At 40.1% G+C, this 26,779-nt stretch overlaps 1 protein-coding gene across 1 annotated transcript in view; it reads left to right on the top strand.

Moving 5' to 3' along the window:
* SETBP1 (SET binding protein 1) overlaps positions 1–15,412 on the top strand; it is a 362,803-nt gene extending 347,391 nt beyond the window's left edge. The window contains exon 7 of the mRNA XM_062599284.1: positions 15,376–15,412. Coding sequence (XP_062455268.1) covers positions 15,376–15,392 — 17 coding nt within the window. The 3' untranslated portion in view covers positions 15,393–15,412. The remainder of the gene's footprint in view (positions 1–15,375) is intronic.
* The last annotated feature ends 11,367 nt before the right edge of the window (positions 15,413–26,779 follow it).

The raw sequence follows: 26,779 nt of genomic DNA on the forward strand, positions 1-26,779 counted from the left end.
CCGGGAAGAGCTGATGTACCTCAGTCCAGGAATGCATTTGAGCCAAAGCAATGGCTTATGGCAAAATAAAATAAAATTCCAGCAGCTCTTCAGTGGGTGAGAAAAGGGGGAAATTAGGTTTCTGAAGGATAAAATAAGCCTTTTGGGTGCCAAAAACAGTAGGTCTGCACTGCCAAAAGATGGCAGGGGTAAAAATGATGTTAAAAGTAGTGACAAAATAAAGTGTTCCAAGTTGGTGACATCGTATTTAGCCAGAAATAATTTAGAAGATCATAAGAGGAGGAAGCACAAAAAGAACTAAAGGTGAAGAGTAAAGATAAGAATGATTCATAAATTCAAAGATGATATTTTTCCTCTTCTTCTTCTAAGGAATAATGCATCCAGTAATGTAACAAGTACTTCTTAAGGGCACTGAAGGAGTGCTGCACTTTAGGTATTGAAAATAGAAAAGCCAAGAAGAATGTGGCCAAAATGCTTGAAGATGAGGGTAGTAATATTTTATTTCTTTAGTAATTGCCATGCATTGATGCTTGAATTGACTCTGAAGATGTATTCTTGGAAACAGGAACAAAAGAATAAATAGAAGTAATCTGCAGAAATGGGTTGGGAGTTTGCTCATAACAGTAGGAAAAGGAAGATGAAAATAGGAGGGACATAGGAACGTATCTCTCGCTTTCATTCTCTCTAACCAGGCCCTGGGCACTTCCACCTGTTTTAAAGATATGATGCCAATGTAAAAAGGAATATAAAGGTTACTGAAGGCACTCATGAACTGGTAGTCAAAATATGTCTTACTGAGTGGATTTATTATTTCTATACTCATTATAAATGCACATCCTGGACAGGTCTTTTTAAAAGGACAGAAGATAAAATTGGCAGTTGTGGCCAACCATGACTATAAAAGATCTCTGCAAAATTTTGAATTCAGAATGAGCTTTACAGAACATCAAAGGAGAATCTATCCTCCATCATCAAGGCACAGAATTGGGAGTCAGGCTTTCAGAAGTCAAAGCCTATCCCTTCTATGTGCCTCAGTGTCCTCTTGTCTGATGGTCATCTTCACCCTTTGTGGTTTGACTTCTGTCCTGCCAGACGAGATACTCATCTCACTGCTCGGGGCTTTCACATCTCAGGACTCCCTTCTTCACCATGCTATATACAGCCAAAACTCTGCATAAGTAAGTTCCCCAAAATATCAAGGAGTATATTTTCACTAAGAGGAAAATGTGATTTATTCCCAAGTATGACCTACGCTCTCCTGTTTTTCCTTTGTGAACTCCACAGATAAAGTTCAATAGAGTGTGACATGCTAGAAAAGAAATGGGAGGGACAGTTTTTCAAGGGCACAAGCATACATTTCTCCTTAAAATCAAGTGGAAGAGAAATATTTTCAAGTCATCTCTTTCTTATTGTAGAACAGAGAAAGTACACCATCCTTGTAGAGACACAGCCAGCTACAGGAGAGGGGTTGGGGCAGGATAGTTATATCGCATAGTACTTCAACCAAGTTAATAACCTCCCTTGAAAATTAGGTCCTGGGAGTATAGGAGACCGGGGCTGGTTCTGTAGATGCCATCTCAAGATAAGAAACAGGAATAAAGAAATTTTGTATTATTTTGTGTGTTTTTCCACTATCTGACGTTCTGATGTATCCTGACACTCAATTACTGCAGCTTACAGAGACTGGACTTTACTCCAGTTTGCCTGTTTGGAAGTCTCCTTTTCCTTCCAGAGTTAATTGTATAGAAATGGTAAACGTATTTTTCTTAATTAACTGTACAGACTTGAGCATACTGACTGGATTGAACACAAAATACTGGCAGAAGGCCATATCCTTCCTAGCCTCAAGAATAATGTGTAAATTGGCCCCTGACAAACATTTCCTGTTGAGTATGTGAGCTGTGATCAAGACAGCATCAGTTTTTGTGTTCTCTTACCCACAAAAATATAATTTTTATGATTTTTCTTCCTAAGTACAGTAGTCATACTAAGAGTAATAGCAAAATGCAAGTTGTTGGAGTGAATTAGAAAACTTTTTTGAGAAGTGCTGGTGAAGTGACTGTAATACTTGGGCATGTAAGTTTAATACCCTGCTCTGTTCCAGACAGACTTTATGCCTCGTATGAGTGCAAATGGAAATACTATTTACTCCCTGAGCTTATGTGAAAAATAATCATGAGGTCCTGGGATACAGTGAGAGCAGAGACCATTACCTGATAAATCTGCATTTTCCGTGTGAGTTAAAAAGTACACGTCCATTTCCAATCTAATTGTTCCAGTTTGATGAGAAAGCAATAGAGTTTAGCAGCTGCAGTTGCAAACCAGGAGACGAAGAAAGCAAACTACTCTCCAACTTGCTGATCAATACATGGGAAATGAGGCAACTTTTTTTGCTTCTGAGGGTGTTGCTGTCTGCAAAATAGGCCGGACACAGTCCATCCTTTTTAAACATGGTGAGGTCCTTGCAAGGAAAATCTTTTCTGGTGAAAATCTTTTTATGAAAGCCATCTATCTTGAAAAGTACTTTTCAGGTGAAATTCTAAAACGTAAGTCTGCCATATGTGCTAAAGGGAGGCGTGAAAGAAGTGAGAGAATATCTGCAAAAAAGTCAGCATAGAGTGGAGAAGTTAACTTCTATGCATGTGAGGCATATATTTTAAAGTAATTTTTACTGATAGGGTCAACTAAAAGAATCAATGAAATGCAAATGATCAGCACGGTTGAAAACAATAAAAATATAATCACGAGATGTATTAGGAACAAAAAAGCTGAAATTTGGTATTCATTACTAAATGCACATATAGTGATGTGAGAAGATGTTTCCTAGGATGTATTAAAATACATTTTAAGTAAAAAAATATATATTAAAATATACACTTCTGACCTCTGAGTGATGTGAAGCAAAAGAGTTGTCCTCTGAGATAAAGTAGTGAATGGAATAGACCACTTACCATCTGTTACAGGAGAAAACAAAAGTACCATTAAATAATCAGACATGGACAACTTAGGTCCAGAGACCTGCAAGGAACTAGCTAATTGTCTTCCAAAGCAGATTTTTACAAGTTTTTGAAAAGTTGAGAAAATCTCACATAGATTGGTGGGCTGTCAGTAAAATTCCAGCTTTTGAAAGAAGCAAAAGGGGAGACTCAGTATGCTGGTTAGTCAGATGTCAGTCCAGCCAAACTAGTGGAACAGTTAATTCAGGACTCTGTCAACAAAGAATTAGAGCCTAAAAATAGAATTAATGATAGTCAACATGTTTGCATGGAAAGCAGGTCTTGTCAAACAAATGTGTTATATATTTTTTGACATTGTTACAGGCCCGTTTGGTAAAGACAATGGTGTTGACATAATATACTTGGATTTCTCCAGTGAATTTGATTTAGTACCACATGACATTTAGATTAAAAAACCTACATTATATGGAATTAGCAGGGCACGCATTAGATGGATTAGAACTGCCTGTCTGACAGGTCTCGAAATAGAGTTTTTAATGGGGAGAAATCGATGAGTTGGGTTGCTACTAATGCAGTCTCCAAAGGACTGGGGTCTTAATCCAGCTCTCTTTAGCATTTTTATCAATGATATACATCTTTGAAAGTAAAATAAGAAGATGCCACAATGGTTTTAGATGGATAATAATGAGTGTTGTGATTACTGTATTCGGAGTTGCTTGACTAAAGGCTCAAAGTTCAGCAGAGAGTTTCTACACCAAACAAAAAGTACAACATCCATGAGCACAGACCACCAGACTGAACCCATGGGATAAAAGACACTGCTCTGCAAAATAAAAGCAACATAAAATTAGTCTTAAAAAAGGAAACACAAGGTGATAACTATCTCAGTATGGCCTTTTGGTATGATATTCCAACAAATACAGCCCTTGAAAATACCAAAAAGGAAATATCGGGAGAAAAATGTAATATTGTTACTGTACTATAATTGTGGAAATAACAAATATTTTTTGAATTTACAAACAATATGACACTTAGAAATAAAAATGGCAATCTTTTCTGCAGAAAATGTCAACACAAAATATTTGATAGTTCCAAACATTCTTTCAGCATTTTTGGCCACAACGATTTACACTAATCTTGACTTCATGAATAACTCCCACCCCTCTGTAACTGCATTTATTTATTTATTTTTCTAACAAATGTACTTATTCAAAAATGCATTCAGCTTTGTTCATTACTCAGCATTAATGGAAAGGCTACAAAATTACTTGTGGTTGATTGAAATAAAATGGACTAGGAAAAAATGGTTCCTGTAGATGGAAGACAAGTATTATCAGTTAGTATTTGGAAAGAAAAGGTTCAGTGTAATAGGATCACTGTGCATGGCTACTGACATGAACAGAAAAAGATATTTTAATTTTCCAGATATAAGAATGTCCAAGAATTAAAATTGAAAGAAAATAAACTTGAAATAAACTCCCAGAAAGACCTGGGAGTGCTGGTGGATGACAGGTTGACCATGAGCCAGCAATGTGCCCTTGTGGCCAAGAAGGCCAATGGTCTCCTGGGGTGCATTAGGAAGAGTTCTTGCCAGCAGGTCGAGGGAGGTGATCCTGCCCCTCTACTCAGCCCTGGGGAGGCCTCATCTCGAGTCCTGTGTCCAGTTCTGGGCTCCCCAGCACAAGAGAGACATGGAGCTACTGGAGGGAGTCCAGCGTAGGGCTACAAAGATGATCCGAGGGCTGGAGCACCTGCCCTATGAGGAACGGCTGCGAGGGCTGGGCCTCTTCTGCCTGGGGAAGAGCAGACTGAGGTGGGATCTGATCAATGTGTACAAGTACCTGAAGGGAGGGTGTCAAGGGGACGGGGACAAGCTCTTTTCAGTTGTCCCGTGTGACAGGACAAGAGGCAATGGGCAGAAATTGAAGCACAGGCAGTTCCGCCTGAGCGTGAGGGGGAATTTCTTCCCCGTGAGAGTGACGGAGCCCTGGCACAGGTTGCCCAGAGAGGTTGTGGAGTCTCCTTCTCTGGAGATCTTCAAGGCCCACCTGGATGCAACCCTGTCTACCTAGCTGTAGGTGCCCCTGCTTGAGCAGGGGGGTTGGACTAGATGATCTCCAGAGGTCCCTTCCAGCCCTACTGATTCTATGATTCTATGAAAGGAGAACCAATCCAGTGAGATTTTCTACTAGGGGCTGTTTCTATATATTGGATCAGCTCGTCACCAGACACAGAGACCTCCCCATTACTTGGAACATTTAAGGCAAGATTAGCTATCTTTCTAAAAGTATCTGACTTAATCCACGTTCAGGAAAAAGAAGAAAAAACCCTATAGATTGTGTATACAATATATCATCATTGCTTTCCCTTCTATCCACAAAAGCTAGACAACCAAATCAAATCAAATCAAATCAAACTAAATTATTCTCATTGTTAAAAAAAAAAGAAAAAAGAACAAAAAAGAAAAGAAAATAAGAAGAACAATCCTGGAAGTGATGGACTTGTTAAAAAAGTTTTGAATTCAAACTTTCATAATTATACTCTACAGGCATGCCCAGAAAATTCAGAATGCTTCAGATTTCTTCTCAAAGATAAAATAACATTATCCCTTACTAAATCTCTGAAACTATCACTAGAGCATCAGTGATGCTGCATTACTATTTTTCTCCAAAATACTAGGTTAAACATTGCCTTTTCTGCCTACCATAAACTTGCAAGTGCTGCTTTGCCAGTATGGTGACCCCCCCTCCCCAACCTGTCCTTGTAGCATTCCTCCACATTTATTATAACTGTCATTTCTGGGCACTCTCTGTGTTTAATTCCAAGTCATTTTTCTGAATATATCCGTGAGTGCATACACTATGCATCCAATTTGGTCATCGTATTATGTATGCCTGCTGCATTCGTACACATTCCTTTTAACTGGGATCCCAGCATATGGTTCATTACTTCTCTCTCCCTGCACTTGACACGTTAACTTATTTTCTTGCTCCGTAAGTCTGCATGTTATAGAGATAAAAAGTGATCTATTGAAACACAATATAGAATCTTTTTTTTCCTCCTTTTTGGTTTTTAAATACTAGCCAAGCTGCGTAGAAGGATTTGGACACACTGCAGTCTCCTATTCCAATATTCTTTCAAACCAAAGAGTTGCTGCTGCTATCTGAAAATATGTTGTGAATGGTTAACAGGTATTTTCCCTCCCCCTTTCCTCTATTGCATACATGGTGAGTCGTGGACTAGGATGACATTCTCAACAGATAAAATTCTCTTCAGAGTCTTGGTTTGTACAGATATGTGTGTGGTGTAGGTATACATAATACACAGTGTTGTTTTCCTGTAACTGTTTGGAGGAAGCACCCAGGTGAAAGCATTTTTAACTGTAAGCTACAGATCTGCAAAATTAGAATTGCAGTTCCCCAGATAAATCTTTATTCAGGATAGATCTAAATTGTTTTATGCTCCTCTGATGGCTTAAGAATTCTGGAAATTGGACACTGTATTTGCTCCCATTTTTACCTAGTCCTATTTTATACTCTTGTGTGTAGATACAAACAATATTGCAATTTGGTGAAAATTAAGCCACTTTTTAAAAAAACTGATGTATATTAGCCATTTTCCATTCTTCATTTCTGCCTTTCTGATGGCATTTTAGACCATTCTGTGTGCTGCAGTGGTTATCCAATACATCTCCAAAATGAAATGTAAAGCAGCAAAGATTGAGGTTTGCTGTTGCTTGTGAAAAGCTCATGAAATGTCTGTGGAAAAGGTTGAGCTTCTGAGTGTAATCCTGTCTCGCCTCTCAGAGTCGTAGTGTTTCCAGTACATTTTGGCTATAGGCTACGTTTAGGGTGCCAGTGGTGATGCCCATTGCTGGAGGTAGAGATCATGGAAAAATTTGCTGATAGGTAACTTCACTCATCATTTGCTTAATTCTTTCCATTCCCTGGGAGGGAAACATAGGCGTGACGAGGGCTGAGCATATCCCAAGTTTGTTACTACTCTGCTAAAACCAGTTTTAATGGTCTTGCCTAGTTGAACTAGTAGCTTCTTATGTGATAGTTTCACTCTTTTATTTTGATGACCACCATGTGTACTGGGGGCTCTAGCACAGATTTACATCAGTCAGCTGATCTCAGCAATTCACTTTCCTTGGTGCCCTTAGGTGAACTAGTGCAATAGATATAGGAAAGTAAGACAAGGCTTAGCAAAAGCCTAGCACAAGGCTCGATACTGAAGTTAGCTGGAGTTCCTTCTTACAAAGCAAGATCAGAACGTGAGTCAAAAATAGTAAAATAAATTTTGCCCTTAATTACCCCAGAGAGCTGAGTCTGTATCAGTGTGGCAAGAACATTTCCCACTGAAATCAATAAAAGTGTTTATTTGAGCAATGAGGAAAACAAGGCCAGTTGTCAGTCTACCCTGTATACGGCTGCAAGGAGATGTGTATACCTTCTTGTTAATACTCCTCTGTGGTTTTGGGATGTTTTTCTTTTTCTCTCTTTCTTTTCCCCAATAAGGACAATGATCTTCTCATGATACCATGCAAGCTCTGTTATATAATGATGATTCACCCAAGAGATAGCATGGGATTGGAAATGATGAAAAGGGTATGCCAAGTTAACAAACACAGTGCATGCATTATAACGTGACCGCAAGTTTCCAAATAGATACCTGGAAAAAAATGATAGATGCGTGTTGATTTATTGAACAGGTTGTCCAGCCTATGTGTAAAATCACTGTGACAGCAGAGTACATCATGGCATCCTGCAGCTATCCCTCGGCTTACTCATCACCCACTGGGAAATGCACCATCCTTGTTCATTACTGCCTCCTCTTTCCAGAGATATACATTTGCAAGTTGTCTTGCTTTTGTAAAAAAAAAATCAGGCATAAAATCCTTTGTCAGGTTTATTCCCTTGAATGTACCTTAATATATTCTTCCTTTGCCTGTGCTGTGAGCTGTTTTCTCTCCTATATACATTGTAGCAGCTGTGTGCAAGCTTTCAAAACTTGAAGTCAGGAATGTATCTTTTTCTGATAATGGGTTTCTTTACTGGCTAAATAAGAATGCTTCAGGCTGTAAACACAGTATAACCAAAAAGGATGCCTGCTGCTTAAAGGCTGTATGAAGCCTTCTCATGGTGAAACTCATCTGATTTGCTTCACCTGTCAAAAAAAGCTAATGACAATTAAACAGCCAGTCCCGAGCATCAGAGAGGTATCTCCAGATCTCCTAAGAGTTTTGCCAAAAGAGCTTTAATTCAAAACAAGAATAAAAAAAGAAAACAGCTTTCAGCTAGATGGAAATGTATTTTGGAAATGTCTGTTTATGACAATATTTTTCAATGAAAACTTTCGTCATCTGTTTAGTCTATTTGTTATCTGAAAACCTTTGAAAGAAAATGTTCTCACTAATGTGAAAACTTTCCATCTCTAGTTTTTCTTGTCTTTCAGCAGGGGAAAAAAAAAGTATTATTTCTCCTGTGATCTAGATGCTGTCCTTTCTTTAAAGCATTGTCATTGCATGATTTGCCAAGCTCTCTAAGGACTCAGCGAACTAAATTCCTATCATAAGGAACAAAAGACGAAAGGATTATTGGAGAAAGAGACAAAAACAGAGAAAAAAGACTGTAATACTTCATTAAAAAGCAGAAAATCAGCCTGTTTGCGCAGTGCTGCCTCCCACATCCTCAGCCCATCATTTTCCCAGCCCTTGTGGGCTCGGATGTGACACGGGTGGTCTTGCTAGAGCATATATGCACATGTGCACACATACAGTTCCTCCAGATTCTGCTTGTCTCTTCTCAGGCCCAGTAGATGTGTGGGCCTAGCTGGAAGGTGCAACCAGTGTCCCAAAGTAACTTCAAGGAGGAGCAGAAGTTGCAGTGCTGCTGCAATTTATTTGCGTGCTGATGCAAGAGCTCCTCATGAAGATCCTGTGCTGAAGTGCAGGGTGTTTTCCATGACCCGAGGGTCATGCCCAAAGTAATGTTCCCAATATAGCCTAACTGTGCTTTCAAAGACACTCATGAAACCTGTCATGGGATAGGCAACTTTCTGCTGGGGGTTTTGCACCTAGTTTACTCGTTCAGTACTGTATAAAGCTTACATAGTCTTCTACTGTCTGCGTTGAGAGGTAAAATCATGGGAAATGTATATCTTCCTTTGCAGGAAGATATGGTCTCTTTAAGCTACCTTAAAATTATGAAGATATATTTAAAAACAGCTTCCATAAAATACATCAATTCATGTCTTCTCTACTTAAGCTACATGGTATATTTCTATTTCTGTACATATTTATACTGTGCTCTGTATACAACTCAGTCCAAATAATGATAGGAAAGATAACGCATTGCTTTCACCAAGAACTCTGGGAAGCCTATGAGGGCAGCAAGTTCCCCATTTCCCCTGCCATCCTCAATACATCTACATGGAAGTTTGGAGGAAATGTATAATAAGCTGTCGTTTGTCATCCCATACGCAACAAGTGCATAAGCTGGAAGTATTTGAGAAGTAGGTAGCTTGATGAAGTGCTGTGGCCTCATGAACAGACACAAAATTTGCAATCAGTTAGAATTCCAGCCCAGGAACTCAAACTGCAGGTGAGCTGAGGATGTTCCTGTGCATAAGCCAGTGTCTCCAGATACGTTTTGAAATATCACCATGTGTTACCCTGTGCAGTCATTAGCCAGTTTGGATTCACAGCCCATAAGTTAAAATATGTGAGAAAATTCCCTTGACTTCTCCCAGCTCCCCATAATCTCAAACCAGTATACTTAGCCCTACACTCAAGATTGTTCTTTTTCATTCACCATGGCCTGAAAGATGAAAGACAGCAGATTTAGAAGAGCAAAGGTCCCAACTTCTGGAGATGAAATCTTTCATCCTCCCACAGAGTAATCTTTGATCAAAAAAAAGTCTCTGACTGGAATGCCTCTGAGAAAAACAGGATGTATTTCAAGGGACCAACGCACTTTATCTCTTGTAGGAATGAATCTTGCCACTACTGATGTCTGCAGAATGGCATCTGCATGTGGGCTAGGTATTTACGCTGTCACTATACCACGGAGTCTTATAGTCACCAGTTCAAAGGCACTGAAGGCCATTTGAGATGCCTTTCCTATCTGGCCTCCAGCTAGCACTTTAGAAGAGTACAGATTTCCTATGGGTCTCAGCACTGTGTGGATGTTTCATGTGTCCTGGCCACCTCAAATGGCACTAGATACTGGCTGGAGGTCTGGCTGGTGAAGTCACTGGAGCCTAGAAAGCTATTCAGCTCCTTGGAAGTAGATAGGTGAGCTGAAAAATGTGCTACATCTCCTTTGGCTATATGGAGACTTACGGGGCAGCTACATGTCTGTGTCCCCACCGGGAAAGATGGTTGGTTTAAAGACCTACTAAAATTTTGCAACTACCTCAATACAAAGATTGCTCTGAATGCTGATACATCCATTGTTTTGTGACTGCAGCATCTACCTACCTTCATTCTGATAAAAAAAGAACAGACTCACCAGTTCTTTCTAACAGCATTGAAATTATTCTAGCTGCTGAACGCTCAAATTTGAAGCTCTTTTTTTCCCCATCACCCCAGTTTCTGCATTCATGACGAAGGCTGAACTAAATGTGGGAAAGCAGGCTACATTTGTAATGGGACTGATGGAGTTTTTAATGGATCATTTATGGCTTATCAAATGCCATTCTGATGGGATGTTGAACCAAAATGTTCTAGCAGATATATTTAAAGGAAAATAATAATGAGAAAAAACTTTCATTTCCATTTATAATCTACCTTTACTTGACCTTAATTCAGTTAGTTTATGTAATATTCATACCAGAAAAAATTCTTTCCTGTATCTTTTTTAAATAGTTCCACTGTAAGCTTGAGTGGATAGTAAACGGAAATAGTAATAATGAATAGAGTCTTCTGAAATATTCATAGGGAAATTCAAAAGGCTCAAAATCAGATCTTTTTCCATTGCTTCAATTTTGCAAAATTGCTCCAGTTTGCGAGAATTTCCTGTTATATATCATATTTCTTTTCATTCTAAAAACAAGATAACTTTTATTTTCTGTTCTGTTTTACAAGCTGTTGAGTACTTGTTAGCTGAAGTTAATCATGAGCAGTTTTCATATCGCAAAAGCATAAGCATGGCTCTAAATACAGAATTTATTTCATGGTAAATTCATGAAAACAAGTATTTCTAAGGAGGCGGAATTTACCCATCTGAAATTACAGCTTGGGAATATGCTTATTTATATGCAAAAATATAGTGCAAAATAGAAACTACTGTTTGCAGAGTCCTTGCAAATACCTTATATATGCTTTGGATTACATAGAACCAATCTAAAGTTTTCTATTCTCTAGTTCTTGAATTTGTCATAATATTTTATGAATATCCTCAATTTTATTTAAATGTTGCAGCCTAGATGAAGTCTCTGAAACCAATGCCATTTGCATCAACGGAAAATCTGACCTTGAGCCTTTGATAAACATTACCTACTCTTCAATCAACCTAACCTTTGCTATATTGATATTTAAAGTGTGGTTATGACCACAATTTTGAACATGGGCAGTAATCAATTTGCAAGGCAAATATTTTCACCGATGCTCTGTTTTACCAAGAAAGAGGATAAGTTCAAAATTAGGAAAGTCATCATGGGAAGTGGATACACAGCTAATAATCAGGTCTTCTTGCCCTATGGAAGAATTCTGTATGATGTCCATCTGTTGGTCTCCTGAAAACTTTGACCAGCTTCAGACCAAAGAGAAAAAGCACGAGTATTTCGAGGACAATCAAATCTCTCAAAAAATCCACCAAAACTGGGAGATGGGGAGAAGAAAGGGACCTGAATATGTTCCTGTGGTGAGGAAGAAGAAAGCATGCACCCCGGGACTACATGGGGTGGTTCAGAGGTGGGTCAGTGTCCGTTCGCCCATGTGGACATGTCTTGGAAAGAGTCTTTCCATGGATGAGTAGAAGAAAATATGGGGGGCAAGCTAACTGAATCCATAGGAGACTGGACTCCTGCTGCTCATGAAACAAATTGTTGGTCATAAGTTTCTGCAGGAGGAAACGATAATCCTGGCCATCCCATTCCTCATGGTGAGGCCGGGGAGGTGTCTGCCTAGTTCTCTTTGTCCCAGCCATCAGAGCTCTGGGAAAAAAGAGGCTTTGTTTTGATTTTTGCAAATTTTTAATTAAACTGTTTATCATTCCACAAGAGATCAGAAGATGCACATAGTGTGATGAGATTTTTTTTTCTTACTGTTATTTATTTTTCTTCAGTGCTTCCTCCCTTGTGACTTCAAGTGAAATAAAATTCTCCCCTTGGTCAAACACACTGGAATTTTGTTGGAAACAAAGCATTTGAAGTTGTTCCCATCTTATTTCTTTCTCTCTAAATGGTTTGCCCATACACTTTAGGAAGGCAATCCCTTTAATGTCGTATAGCACATCCTCGCTGGCAGCTACAGTGCGTGCACTTTATTAGAGCATTTTTCCCCCCTAGATATAATGGCACCAATTAAATTACCTTGCAGCCTGACCTTAATCTGGCAGGAATGATTATTCCATGAAACAGTTAGGGCTCTAATTGACATGAAGTGCCTGCAAAATATGTCTTTTGCAGCAGACCCTGTCAAAGTCACATTGATATGCTAATACCTATAGCTGGCAGAATCACTTCATAAAGAGAGACACTGAAAATTGAATTATTTCAATTTCAGTACCTAGGAATCTAGTGATCTGTCTGTATATGTAACTAAGTAGGTGCAGTACTTTATATGGGTAAACAGCTGTACTAGGGCGTTGCTATGGAAACTGCTTGACTCATGACAATTGTGTTAGTGATGAAGTCATTAGTGGTGTGAAATGTACTTTGAGGTTGTCAAGTGTACACTCCAGGAATATTTCAACAGTATTAGTGGAGCCTTTTCATTTGCATAATTTAGGCTTTCACAGGCGATCTCGTTATGGCGCGAGGAAACGGCGTGCCACAGCCATGGTGCGGTTGTGCTCCACGGGAGAGGATCCCTCTTATGTGGTTCTACAATGAAATGCAATTGCTTCCTCTACAAAGAGTAAAAATCTCTTTATAACTGAACCTTTCTTTCCTCGTCTTCTTCTTCTTCTTCTTTTTTTTTTTTTTTTTTTAATAAAAAATGTTTTGAGGCATAGTACTCTTCAAAGGAAGGGCTACTTAAACTTTTATGGTGCCAAGCTGACTTTGAAAGTCTGGACCTGTTTTCTTGTTTTTCGTTTTTGTGGTTTTTTGTTTTTGTTTTTGTTTTTTTGCTATAATAACTCTTGATCTGCTGCAAAGAAACCACAAGTAGGTTCGGGACCATAGGGAGTTGCTTTTTCCTCATTTGAGCTTTTTAGCATTTATCATGGTTTAATTACTGTGATTTCCTATGCTGCAAAGCTGAATGATGAATCCCAGAGACTTTTCTTGAAGTCCTCCGTCCTTATTTCGAGTTCTAAATATTTCAGACTGTGGAAAGCTTTCCTTTCTCCTGGCAAGGGGATACAAAAAAGTACTTAGCAGGTCTTCCTGGGGACTCCTCTAGCTTTCATGCAGCCTCTAGCAGTAGGGTGCCAGCTAATGCTGCAATGTTTATTCTTTTGTGCGTTCAGTTCTTTCCCGTTTGATTGTCTGAGACTGTCTTCTCATGGCCTAGATAGCACAGGAGAGATAGCAGATATACGTGCATGCACGGCCATTTCCCGAACTGAGCTCTGATGTGCTGATTTGTATTTTGCAAAGGGGAAAAACCAAGCTGGAACCACCCAGGGGTGCCCTTTGCCTATGAGGAAATGTAGCATGGATATTTTTTATCAGGTGTGGGATCAGCATGGGAAAATGAGAAAGCAGCCGCCTCCTAGGCACAGCTAAGTCCTCCACACAGGTGTTTTATCATCTCCTGTAAACTCCCCGTGGCTACTGCAGGGCAGCAGACCACAAGAGACAGCCTGGGACGACTGTAGCTGTCCTGCGTACCCATGAGATTTCCTCGTAGTTGTGACTGGGGACACAAACAACGCAAGCACAAATTCAGTCTGGCAACCCTTCTATTCCTTACGTATTCATCTGCCCTCACCCTGACCCATTTCCCTTTTCTTCATGCCGTGAGGAGGAACCAAACCGGGGTATCCCTGTGCAGGCAGGCAAGCAGGGAGTACATATTGCAGGTCTCCTTCCTTGAGGCGCAACATTTCTGCCACAGGAGTTCTGCCTGCTAGCAGGCCCATTTCCAAAGAAATAATAATAGTGCATTGAGTAGTGTGACTTAAAATTCAATTTCCAAAAAATTAAAAGGGAAAGACTAGTTATTTAGTCTGCATGTGCACGTATAAGCACGCACGTACACACATGCAAAAGATGTCACTGGTAGCAGGAGATCAATGCAAGTGCTCAAGATTGTCACCAAGATAAGTTAGCAGCCTGCTAATACCAGACCTTGTGAGTTGATCTTATTTCTTTACAGTGTCTGATCTATTGAAATGCAATCTAATGCTGTATGTTCACTCTATATGTTCAGCCTAATACTGTATAATCACCAGCCTCTTATGTATTAATTACAGCTTAGCTTTACAATTGGGATGAGCAGAAAAGTAAGCATGAAATCAAAGCTGGATTTGATTAGCATACTTTGACAGGATCTTTACTAGTCAAGGGTATCTTTAGCATTGTATTTAAAGTGTGTGCATGTGTGCGTGAGGTGGCGGAAGAGACATTTTAGTGCAGCCTGGTAGCATAATAACAAACTATTGCAAATCATTACCTGTATGAGGAGATTTGAGTTATTCATAGAGTTCAACAGCTTTCTGAATCAATTTGTTTTCCTCTCCAGTGTCCTCCGTTCCACCTGAAAAAAAATCTGATTTTCCCCTTAGAAACAGACTTTTTTTTTTAATGACAACAGAAAATTCATTTTTCTTCTTCTTTCTGAAAATTTGGAATGATCTATTGGAGTGAGTAGGTTAATGGAAAAGTGAATAGAACAAGCAGATGAGACTATTGTAGTTTGACACAACCACCCTACATAAAGGAGAGAGATTATATATCAAACTTCATGTGGAAATACTTTATTTCTTTCAAATCTGATTCATGAAGCCAAATTTCACACCTTCTTTGCTTTTTATCTGCTAATCCACCAGCCCCTTAGAAGTTTAACATTTTTGGACTGGCCAAGAGGAAGATTTTGCATGGCTGATCTCTAATTAACTTCCTTCCATCACAGTGTGGAAAAGCTGAAAGCTTCCCTATGGAGCTGGGTATAAATTTAAAGATATCTTCATAATAAGCTGTGAATAAAAATGGTGCAATTTTGGCATTATTCCTACTATAATGTTTACTTCTGCTGAAGTTCTTTGACATTATCCTGGGTAACACTATTCTACCAATTTTTCAGGTCACCTCCTGAACTGAAGAATCAGAATAATAAAAAGGTAGGTTTGAACATCTTCTATTGTCCCTCTGCCTTTTTAGTTGTATTGAGAAAGATATTGTTTTGGGGGGATTCTTTTTTTCAGTCACGGAATCTTGTGAAAAATTATGAAGCAAACTGATACTTTAGGAGTAACTCTACTAATTTGATTATTTACTTATATTTGTCATTGCTCTATCCTGTATTGAAAAGACGGCTAGGTAAAATAGTGGCTCTTACTGCTTCATGCTCTTTTAAGGTGACAGCTGTGCCTGGGGAAAATAGTTTCCTTCTCCATGAGACTTTCCTCATGGCTAGCAGCCACCCCAAAAGACCAAGAGAGCAGGTCACTTTCTGGCTTCAAAGCTGGCCAGGAACAGAGGATTGCACAGCCCAACCTTTATCAAACAAGAGCACAGTGACTTCTCTATCATGCTTTCATCCAGGTCACCCTAGGACTTCTGACGATTCTTTCATGCTCCCTAGGCAGCATAGATGACACTTAACACGTGAACTGAACTTCCTCTGCTGTGGCAATTCCTTACGTTAGGAATCTCACATTAGGATCCGTGCATTAGGATCTGCTACAGCTTCTTGCTGATACAGGTTCACTCGGGCAGCATGGTCTTTCAGGTCACATTTTTGCGCGGGAGACGTAGCTGCAAATTTGTGCAGTCAGCCAGAGCCTTTCTCACTTTCTGGATCAGGGGCAGGGGGAATTTAGGGATTGTGGCTCTCCTCTCTTTTACCTGCAGCTGGCATTGCTTGCAAAAGCTTTAGAACAGTTTATTTTATTCTTGCCAGTATTCTCTAATTTTTTCCAGGTAATGTTGAATTTAGCTTTGGTTTACTGCAGTGGCAAAACAGGGCTCAGCAAAGTAGAGAGACAATGCGTAAAAAGGGAGGGAGACTGTGTTGTGATGGACAAATAAAGGAAGCACTTTATAAAAGAATCACAAACTAAAGACTTCTGGCAGGTATGAAATGACACTTCTAGCAGATTTTTTTAGGCTTCCCCGTCAATGAAAGCCTGATGGGTGAGTGGAAGTGAGTGGAGAGAAGGTTGATCATCTTTGTTCAATCCTCTGGAGGACAGCTCCCTGCAGCACTGATGTGGTTTTTTCCTCCCTATAAGAAGCAGCAGCAGAATGTTAACAAGCTTCATTTTCCGTTTCCAACAACTAGGAAGCGACCTCTGACCGCTTCCCTGGCTGTTTGTGTTCTTGATGCTGATAGAGCCAGATTTTCACAAGACAGACCTGGATAATTTTCATGGCAGCAACACTGTTGCAAACCAATTAGCAAGCCAGCTTGATAGGGTAAGGTTGCGGCGATGCCTATGGCTACTTTAATAAAGTTTCGTGTGTATCAGTATGATATTATTGATTTTTCTCCCATTGGACCAAAAGACTAAAGTTCAAGCTCTGTAGCAGATAAAGTGAATACCGTAGAGATTCCATACCATGTATACTAATTCAACCTTGGAGGGGGGGGGGAGAAGGATATTATATGCAGGCTTCCTTTTGCTTTTGTACGCATTATTTAACATTAATGCAAATAAAGCTACGACTGCACTGACAGTTCTGCCAGCCTAAAGGTCACCATTTATTACAGACCGAGTCACCAGCAGAGAGCTAGGCGCTTTCCCGAGACACATGTGAAAACATGATCCCCACACGCTGAGGGAGACAGGACACGTATCAGAGGCAAAGGGATGTTGAAAGCACAGAAGCAATGAAACAGAGGGCCCTCGTGCAAGTTCCCACTGCTTGATGAGTTCCTGCCTATCAGTTAAGCAAGAATGAACATTATGTAGGCTCCTAGTCTATGGTTTAAGCCACCGTGTTGCCTCCTTGTTGACTTAAATCTCTTTCACTGAGATATTCAGCTTTTGGCTGAAAGAAAGGTGTTAGGAGAGCGATCCCGGGTGGATGGGGTGGAGAGACTGCGTCAGATCATTAGTATTTAATGCAAAGTATTGTTTGATTTTACTGGAAAACAGCTGGTGGCAGGCACTGGCTGAGCACTAAAGGGAGAACATGAGACGTGAAGGTCCTCTCCCCTATATGAATCAGCATCGAAGCGTCGATGAGGCTGACCCTTATTTCTGGTATGGGGAGTTCCACATCCTAATGTGGACTCGATTTCTACCCATTCACAGGCTGTTCAGTCCCACTGACCCCCAACTTTCAAAAGTCATGAGCCAGACTGCACAATTTTTGAGAGCTGGAGAGAACAATAACAAGGGATTTCGCTTTCTTTGCCTTCTGTGGGACTGGTGCTTTTAAGACAGTCCTTTGTCTACATCTTTAATTTCCATTCGCGAACATGAAATCTATAAATGTCGCTTGAAGAAAGAAAGAGAGAAGAGACTAGAGTTTTGCTCTGATGTGAAATGTTTTCATGATAGTTTGTGGGCTTCCTCCCAAAACAGACTGAAGCCCAAACCATATTTTCCTTCACTTTCAGTTGCATGAATCCAAAAGTATACTTGCCTTGGACAAACAGGAACATTTTGTTTAATGTGATCCATTTACTTTTTATTCTGTTGTCTGAAAACTCACTTGGCTGAGTTCTTTTCCAAGAAAGTGAATTAATCCTGATTTCTAACTAGTGTTCCAATACGTAACTCATTGGCAAAATGCCATTTTTGCAATCTACAATGTACAGTATGCAACACCTAATGCCACTAATAATAATCATGAACTCTGTGGATTTGGGGTAATTCCTATAAGATATGTTCCATAAACAAAAGTCAAATTGGCAGCTGCTGAATAATCCTGCTTTCACATATTGCATTCTACTTTGCGTCTGTATGCTACGGATTACTTTCTCAAATTCTGAGTAGGAAATGCCTCTCAGCATGAATAAACTCATAAATCTGTATCAAATGTAGCTTTGTGTTTGCTTCTGCTGCTCTAAGGTCAGGATCATCAAAGGGAGCAAACCAGCTTCACTGGCTTCTTTCTAAATATGTTGATCAGCACAAGATGAGAAGTACCTTCTGGGCTGTCCACAGTCACCACATTTGATGGGAGGCTGCCACTTACAAAAGACAGTGGAGGCCTCTTCACATCGTTTGTGAGGGGGGGAAGGATTTCTGCAGCCTATGACATTCTGGTGGAAGGGCAGCATGTTGTCTGCAACACGTAGCAGAGCTGCCTTTCCAACGAGGCATGCTACGCTGGAAATGCAAGAAAAACAGATGAGTGTCATTTCTCCCACCTCCCTTACCCGCATGCAATACACCAGAGAGCTGTCTGTCCGGCAGAAATTCCCAGGAGATGTAGTATTTAGGTTGTGCTGTCTGAAATAACAACCAATACACAGTGTATATGTAAATCTATGTAGATAGCACACTTTCACACTCAGTCACACTCCTTCACTGATGGTGCATGAACCAGGATGAAAGTGCTTTTTTCGTATGTTATCCGACCACACTGGTGAGGTAGTATAAAAAATAGTTATTAGGCACACCTTACTCTAGATTTATTCTTTTGACTAATAGTAGTATCTCAGTTCCCTACATAGGCAGGAATCCATAGGCTTGGCAGAGGCTGAGCTCTCAAAAGAAAATGGGGCATAGCCCTGTAAAGCTTTGTCTTGGACTTAATTTCTTCAAAGAAAAATTGCACACAGTATTTCTAAGAGCACTTAGGAAATTTAGGAAACCTAAATATGGGAAAGGGTAATGCTTGGCGGTGGAAGAGAAGAAAAGTGCTATGGCCCTTCATTGACATAGCAAAAACAGCAGCACTTCCCCACGACATTTTCTGACTGCAGGTATCGTAATAGTTAACAAATTTGGAGGGTGCATAGGGACTGTACAAGTCCACAAAGGCAGGACTCGGCTCTCTTCTCAACATCCCAACCAGTGACCAGAACATGTTCTCAAAAAACAGTCTGTCCAGAATACCACCTTTTGGTGCAGGTGCTCTTTGCAATGATTGTACTAATAGCCTATCTAGGTGAGAGAGACAAACCTGGAGAGGTGGAGGCACAAGTCCTCGTTTTTCCTCCAGTGTCACCATATTGAGCTATGGAGGTGAGTTGGATGCAGTATAGATGAATGCACCAATACCTAACAGGAGTCTGGCCTCACTGCTGGCTAGTCCTTATTAGCTGGTGCTACTGAGACATGTGAAGAAAACTTGAGAGTGGCCTCAACATCCTGTGGTGGCTTCAGGCTGATGGACATGCCAGGAAAGTACTCCACACAGAGTTGTATCAGGAGCCACATGTCCTCCTAAAGTCCTGAGATGTCAACACCAAGGCAGCAAAGGGTCCAGGAATGACAGAGATTTACTAGTTTGAGACTGGTGAAATTATATTTGTGTCCTATCACCAGGTGTCTTGGGCAAGCAGCTCCTGTGAGATGTTGTGTTTTTGCTAGCTGGATTACTGTGATTAGCAGGAAATTCAGATGGAGGTCCCAAAACTCTAATAGCTTATGTGAAAGGCAAGGAAAACAGTGCACACATGACTCAATGAAATAACAAGGTAGATACTGTCTGAGCTGGCTCAATTTTCCTTGATCTATTATGAGCACCTGCAGGTCTTCAAGAAAACGTAAGGGAAGGTATTTTGAGATTCCTAGATTCTCCATTTCCATCGTTATCAGAAAAAGGGGCAAGTTAACCAGCTGCAAAGGGAAGTCTGCTGGTAACAGGGAGAATAGAGAGCTCCTTGTGAAAGCAACTGGAGATGGTGAACTTCAACTCTGCATTAGCATTTACACTGTTGCCTTTTATTTTTCAAATTTGTCAAAATCAAGCAAAAAAAATAGAAGGCAGTTTAGCTTTCCAAGTCATAATATATAGATAGGTAGATAGATAGCTTGTCTTTGCCAAGACATCCAGCTTTCTATCAGTCTAGGCTAAAGGAAGAGAATAACCGTTTAACATATGGACTCATTCCAGGAGGCTGGTGCTACCAGACAAAGCTGCAATTATGCATGGCACGGAAAGACAAACAACACGTGAGGTTTACAGAGCTGATGTGTAAGGATGTGTAGATTTGATCTCAGGACTTCAGATTTTCCAGCACATAAGATCATAGTGAATGGAGTTAAATGAAAGAGTACCTGGAAAAATAAAATAAGAGTGCCCCTTCCTCTCTTCTCTCCCTGTTATTTGCCAAATACTTGAGCATTGCTGGAATAGAATCACTCTGTAGTTCTCAAATGTGAGTTTCTCGGCATATCCTGGACAACATTCTTGTTCTCATAAAATTTCTAGGCCAAGTTTGCAGGCTACTTTAGGATTCTTCTGACCATTCCTAGGACTGAGGACCCAGTGAAACAATAGGTGAAACAACGTAAGAATGATAAAGGTATTATATTTTGTCAAGTAAGGACAGGGAACCTAGAAATCTCAATTTCTTTTTTGGAAACTGCATGACTCTGGACAAATGTGGCTTTCTAAAATTTACCAGTTTACCCTCTGTGAAAAAAATAAACATATTAGAGGGCCTTGAAAAATTTTTAGTGCTGTAAAGTGTCATTATTGCTCACAAGAAGAGAAGTTTCTTGCGGATTCCTTCCTTCTCCCTTGCACTTCCTGCCACCCAAGTTTCTTTGGCTATACTAAGAGTTGAGTGCTGATTTCACCTGTGCCCATCGGTGCTGCTTATACCACCAGCCGGAGGGGGCTCCAATGAAATGAACATCTGACAGGGCAAGTCCTTCCGTCAGGTTTTGTGTTCACAGGACACGCGTGCTGCCTCTTTCTATATTAGAATAACAATATTTTATTGATTTATTTTAGCACTGGTATCATGCATTCATATCATGCAAGTTACACAAACTTACTACGTAGGCCTTATATCCTGACCAGCAGAGGAAGCATGGGCTATTCTGAATCAAGAGCCCAAGAAAGTGTAAATCATGGGAACCATGTGAAATTAAACATCCGACCTCTGTACTGTTCAGAGACGGTTCCCAGTATCTGCCAATCCACCAGGATGGATTTCTGAGCTGTCACTTGAGTCCTTTGAAAATAACCTCTGTGACAGTTAAAACGAATTGGCAAAAGAAACATATGAGCATTGCAGCTTCCAGATTGGTGAGGTATTTGAAAGTTACACATATAGGTTACTTATAATGCCTTGCAACTCTAAGGTTGGCTCCCGTTCTTGCCTTCAACTTCCCAGGATACAAGAGGATATATATATCCATATGCACATATTTTGCCTTTTCTATTTTAATTAATTAATTTGTTTATTTGCAAAACCCCAAACTGAAGCACTAATTGTGGAGACATGACGAGGAACGGTTGCCGGTGTAACCTGCAGAAAAGTGTGCCTAGAGCAAAAGCAAGTTTTCCCCCTCAGCAGGTCTAACTTCCTAAGCGTTTAACCTGGAAAAAGGAGTTGTGACACAGTGTTCACAGTAAAAACCATAAAAAGTTGAGAGAGAGACCCCTTCCTTATTCTGCTGTCAGATGGATTCCTTGAAGTAGCTGAAGGATCAGATGACTTTTATTTCTATCACGGCCCAGGAGCAGCCTTGCGTTTCCTCTAGATATCACAGAAGAGAGAACAGGAATTATATTTTATTATATTGTGCCATTGACTCAACAATAAAAGTTGGGGGAGGTTCATTTTAAAATTGATGCATGCTGGGGATACTTACCTACATTAAGTAGCTGGGCAATCATTAACAATTTAGTGCTCAGAACAGCACTCTAAGGCAAATAACACCCAACTTGTAAAGATGAAAATGTGAAAGCTCTGACCCCCAAATCCTTGTGCCAGCCCTGCCTTCACACTTAGGTTGCCATGAGGTTATAATTTATCCTTCCAAAGCTCGAAGGTAGTTTTTATTCTGGCTTTGACACTTGTAAAAATCTGAGCAGTGAGCTCAGATACCCTACCTGAGAACCAGGGCTAGATCCTACCTCCTGCAATGTGCAGGAGTGCAGACAGTGTGACTTTCCATTAAAAGCTGAATTTGAGGCTTCGTGAATTCTACCACATTACCTACATTAAAAATAAAAAACAGTGATCCAAAGCTCTTTTGAGTTCAGAGCAGAGCAAATGGTCTGCATGGCAACACAGCCCCAAAGGGTAGGTTGTCCTAATGTTTTTCTCTCCTCTGGACAATTTCAAGGTAGCTCTGGTCATTTCCAAAGCCCTGCATGGGATTGGCTCAAGCTACTTGAGTGACTACCTCAGCCTGAATGATCACATCCGTGAAAAATGCAGCTGTTAACTTGAAGTATACAGCTGCATGGAAAACAATTTTCCTCTCCCATGAAAATGTGAACATAAAACCATTTTTCCTGAAAAATAAAGATAAAAAGTCAATCTAGGGGTAGTTTCATGCACTGAAAAATTCAAAATGATATTTCAGCTCAGGTTATTTCAAGCATTACCTTTCATTGATTTATTCTCACCATTTTCATTTTTTTAATGCTACCCCCTTTAAAAAATTAACAAAAGCAGTACTGTTTCCCTTGGATAGAGAGAAAAAAAAGCCTGAAGACATAACAGTTATCTCCAGTTGAAAGTCAGACCTGTGTGGGCTGGAGGGAAAGCTTTCTTGGCAAACACCTAAGTCTGGACTCGCTTCCAGAAGGGAGCAAGTCAGCTGCAGTGTTCAGCAACCAGAGAGCAAGTGTCTCCTTTCCTCTAGTCCGCTCCTTCGACTCTACGAGGTGCCAGGTCTTTGGGGGAAGGATCTCTCCATGTTTTTGCACCAGCCCCGATATAATGGAGACTTATATCAGGTGACACAATTGAGGTGACACAAGCAGCAGACTCACATCCTCTATTTTTTCCTTTCCAAAATCTTATTCTTGTGGGCAAAAGAGAAACTGGAGAAGCAAGCAGGAATAAAAGAGAAGAGAACCAAAGTTAAAGAAATTCTGCTGTAGTTCTTAGTCAGAGTAGGATTTCTCCTGACAGTTCTGTGCATGTCTCTATCAGGGCATCAAGGTAAGGTTCATTATCCAGCTACGCGGGAAGCGGAGTACATGACGAGGATGTTCAATCTCTGCCGTATATGACCTGGACCAAGGAATAAGGGACCTTGTTGCAGAGCTTTTTAATCTGTGACTGACTCGCCAACCTTGTTCCAATTTCTGGTCAAGAGCAGTATGATCAGCTCTTTTTTAATTGGCATGTATCCTCCTTCTCCAAGTAACAGAATTCTTCTGTCATTCAAGATAAGTTTATTTATTTCAGAAATTCATTCCTCATTTTTCTTTTTTCTTCTCTACAGGGACTTAATAATATCTCCACCCTCTGTAGGTCTTGGGTAGAGCTGGATACAACATTTCTGTGAGATAAGCAATTAGCTGAAATCTGGTCCAGTACAGCATATGCTTTTGGTAGGAGAGAATGAGGATTTTTTTTTTTTATTTTTAAGTTAAAAGATTACATTTCCAGAAAAACAAAATGAAAGATTCAGTTTAAAAATGCCAGAATATTTCTCATAAAATCAGTGCTAAAAACAACACACTTTTCCTTTAAAAAATTATAAAATTTAAGAGACTGAGACTAATGAGGAAAAGGAAAAAATTCGAAAGAAACATTTTTCTAAGATGAAAAAAGCTGCCATACATATAAAAGATATTACTTTTCCCCCAATCTTTCCCCCACAGAGATTTTTTTTTTTCACTCTAAGAAGTAAGCCAAAATACTTTGCTTTGGCTAGACTGAAACTGTTTTTTTCCCTCATATTTTTTTCACTAAATCCATCATTTGTGCACTTCCTGTTCTGCATTTGCAGTCAGCAAGAAGGATGTCAGCTTGGCAACTGGTAGCACCTTACATCTGAGCTGAGCCACGTTATCCACGGAGTCTCTCTTTGTACCCTCTTCCTCGCAGGCCTCAGGAGCTAGTGAAAAGAAATAGTGGCCACCAGCATTCATTCTGAATGTCACTAGAGTTTTTAGTTTGTTTGTTTGCTTTTAATGGGCCTGTGCAGATAATCAGTTGAAGGTTTTTCTCTCTCTTTTTTTTTTTTTTTAGCAAATTAATTGTGGGGGGAGAGATTACTTTTTTTTCCTCTCTCCCTCATTGCCAATCATCCCCCTAGCCTTATTATTGTTTCAAAGCTCTAAAATATAAAACTGCATTTTTATGGCTGCAAATGACCTTCAAAATCCAAGACAAGGCTGACTTCGGCTTGACTGTAATATTTTGGATCATTAATTTCACTGGAGATATTCTGATTTGTAATTTTATTAAGTTTCAGAGCATAACCACTCTTAATAGTATGTTTCTAAATACGATGGGCCACATCCTCAGCTGGTGCAAGTCAGCACAGCTTTATTGACTTTTCTGCTGTACTCCACAGAAGCTAAGACTATGGGTTTCTCTTCTTTTTTTTTTTGCATTTGATTTCAGCCTCTGTGTAATACCCACAAGTAGTTCTTGCTGTAATGCATATTAAACATCTCTAATGCTTGATTAAGATATTTTTGGTAAGAAAGACCAGATGGTCTGGTGGATGGCGTGTTATTATTATCTTTCTTGTCAGAATCAATTTGCAGATCGCTGGCAGCATATATTCACTTTACGAAATGGTGGTGGGGTCCGATGATACAACGGGCTTGTCCCACGCCAGACTGGTCTGGGTGGCAGTGTGATGACCCCCTGGCCAGCCCTGGGTAGATCACCTTGCGGCGGGCTGATAAGGAACTAGATCGCGTGCCGATTTTGCATTTTGTGTTGTCGCTGTGCAACGTCGATGTTTCTGAAGCCTGCAGCTTTGTAGGCTCTGGTCATCGGTTTTCCACAAAAGGTGGAAACCTGAGGCACGGTGAATGTGAGCGGCGTCTGAAAAGGGTGCGGGAAAAGTTTGAAGCGAGGACTTGGACGAACGAGTCCTCCTTCTGCAGGGAACGTCCTAACGGCAGGTTGCAGGGCTCCAGTCCCAGCACCATTTACACCCCATAATGCAGGATCAGTGCAGAGGAGTGACCCGGAGTCTCACCACCCGGCAACCCGCGGAGCGTCGTAATTAATTCACTGACCTGGGACATGCAAGTTCAAGCTGTCAGCGGCAGGAAAGGAAATTGAGTTGGACTTTTCACAGAGTGGGTAAAGTTCTTGGTCCTTTTGGTGATGGAAGCCAACTACTGCAGCCTGCAGTTACACTTGGTGGAGCTAACCCTGTCCGTGTACTGTTTGCCAAACTTGAGTCAATTTAATGAATGTGGGCAAAAATTGCTACTTCTGAAAGGAAAAAAGTACTTCCCAGTTCTAAATTCTTTGAGTTCTGATCCAAAACATTTATTCTATAAGAATTTCTGCTTATTGTCTCTAAAGCAGGTAGTTCTTAGCAGTAACAAAGTACTTATTTTTTCAGCTAATATAAAATCAATTTTAAGTTGTATTCCTGGACCTAATGGCTAAAAGGAAGCCTACAAAAACTAACATTCTTCCTATTGCTGTCCAACCAACACACTTCTAATGCAGACTGTTCTGGTGGAATAGCCTTATTGGGCCTTTTCTACAGGTTTTCTGAAGCTGACGGCCTTCATACAGAAAAATGTTTCTTGGAAGAAAGCTAAACGATCACAGAAATTTTGATAATCTGGTTGAACTTGCCATTTTGGACTGATGAACTAATGTCTTGCTTTCTGGGCTGATGGTTTCAAATGACACATGAAAATTTCTCTCCTTTTCTCTGTTTATGTTATCAGGCTCTGGCATGTTCACCAACAGTGCTGCCTCCTGACTAGTGAAATAACTTTATTACTTCTCAAGGTGCCGGGTTTCTCTTACGGAAAATGCAGAGGAAGCATTTCAAATGTGCAGATGCATTTCAAATAAGCTGTGAAGGGCTTCACTGGCTTTGTGTATTTACTGGATTTGAAAAAGAGATTTCTTTTCATCCAGAGATCTCAAAGCACTTTCCAGAGCCTTATTTCAGGAGTCGGTTGCCAGTGCAGGCACAAAAGGTTATAAAGCTTTCCCTGTGAGCCCCACAGATACGGAGGTTTGTGCACTGGACTTTAAAAGCTTCCATAGCTGTTAAGATTTCATGCTGGCCATCGTCTGCAATGATGAAGAGTTTACAATTAAAGCTGATGATCTGGAAAATAAGGAGCGAATTCAAAACTACTTTGTCTGAAGAGAGTCTGAAATTATGAGAGTGTTCAGTACCCAGTGTCCCATTCCTCTTATCTCAACTGATCTTGGGTTAATTTGTAATTCTGCGAAGAGATTTACATGAGGTCATTTAAAAAAAAAAAAAAAAAAAAAAAAAAAAAAAAAAAAAGCAGTCCCTCTGAGCCTATAATCAGGCTGGATAAAAGAGCTAGATCATTGAGTAATTGGTAATACGCAGCCATGTTGTGAAATAATTCGAAATTCCAAGGTGGAAGAATTTGCCACAGTTAAGAAGATGTTTTGGTATTTCAAAGTACAAGTGAAATTC

The sequence above is a fragment of the Rhea pennata genome, chromosome Z (genome assembly GCF_028389875.1).
Source record: "Rhea pennata isolate bPtePen1 chromosome Z, bPtePen1.pri, whole genome shotgun sequence".
In the NCBI taxonomy this organism is placed as follows: Eukaryota; Metazoa; Chordata; class Aves; order Rheiformes; family Rheidae; genus Rhea; species Rhea pennata.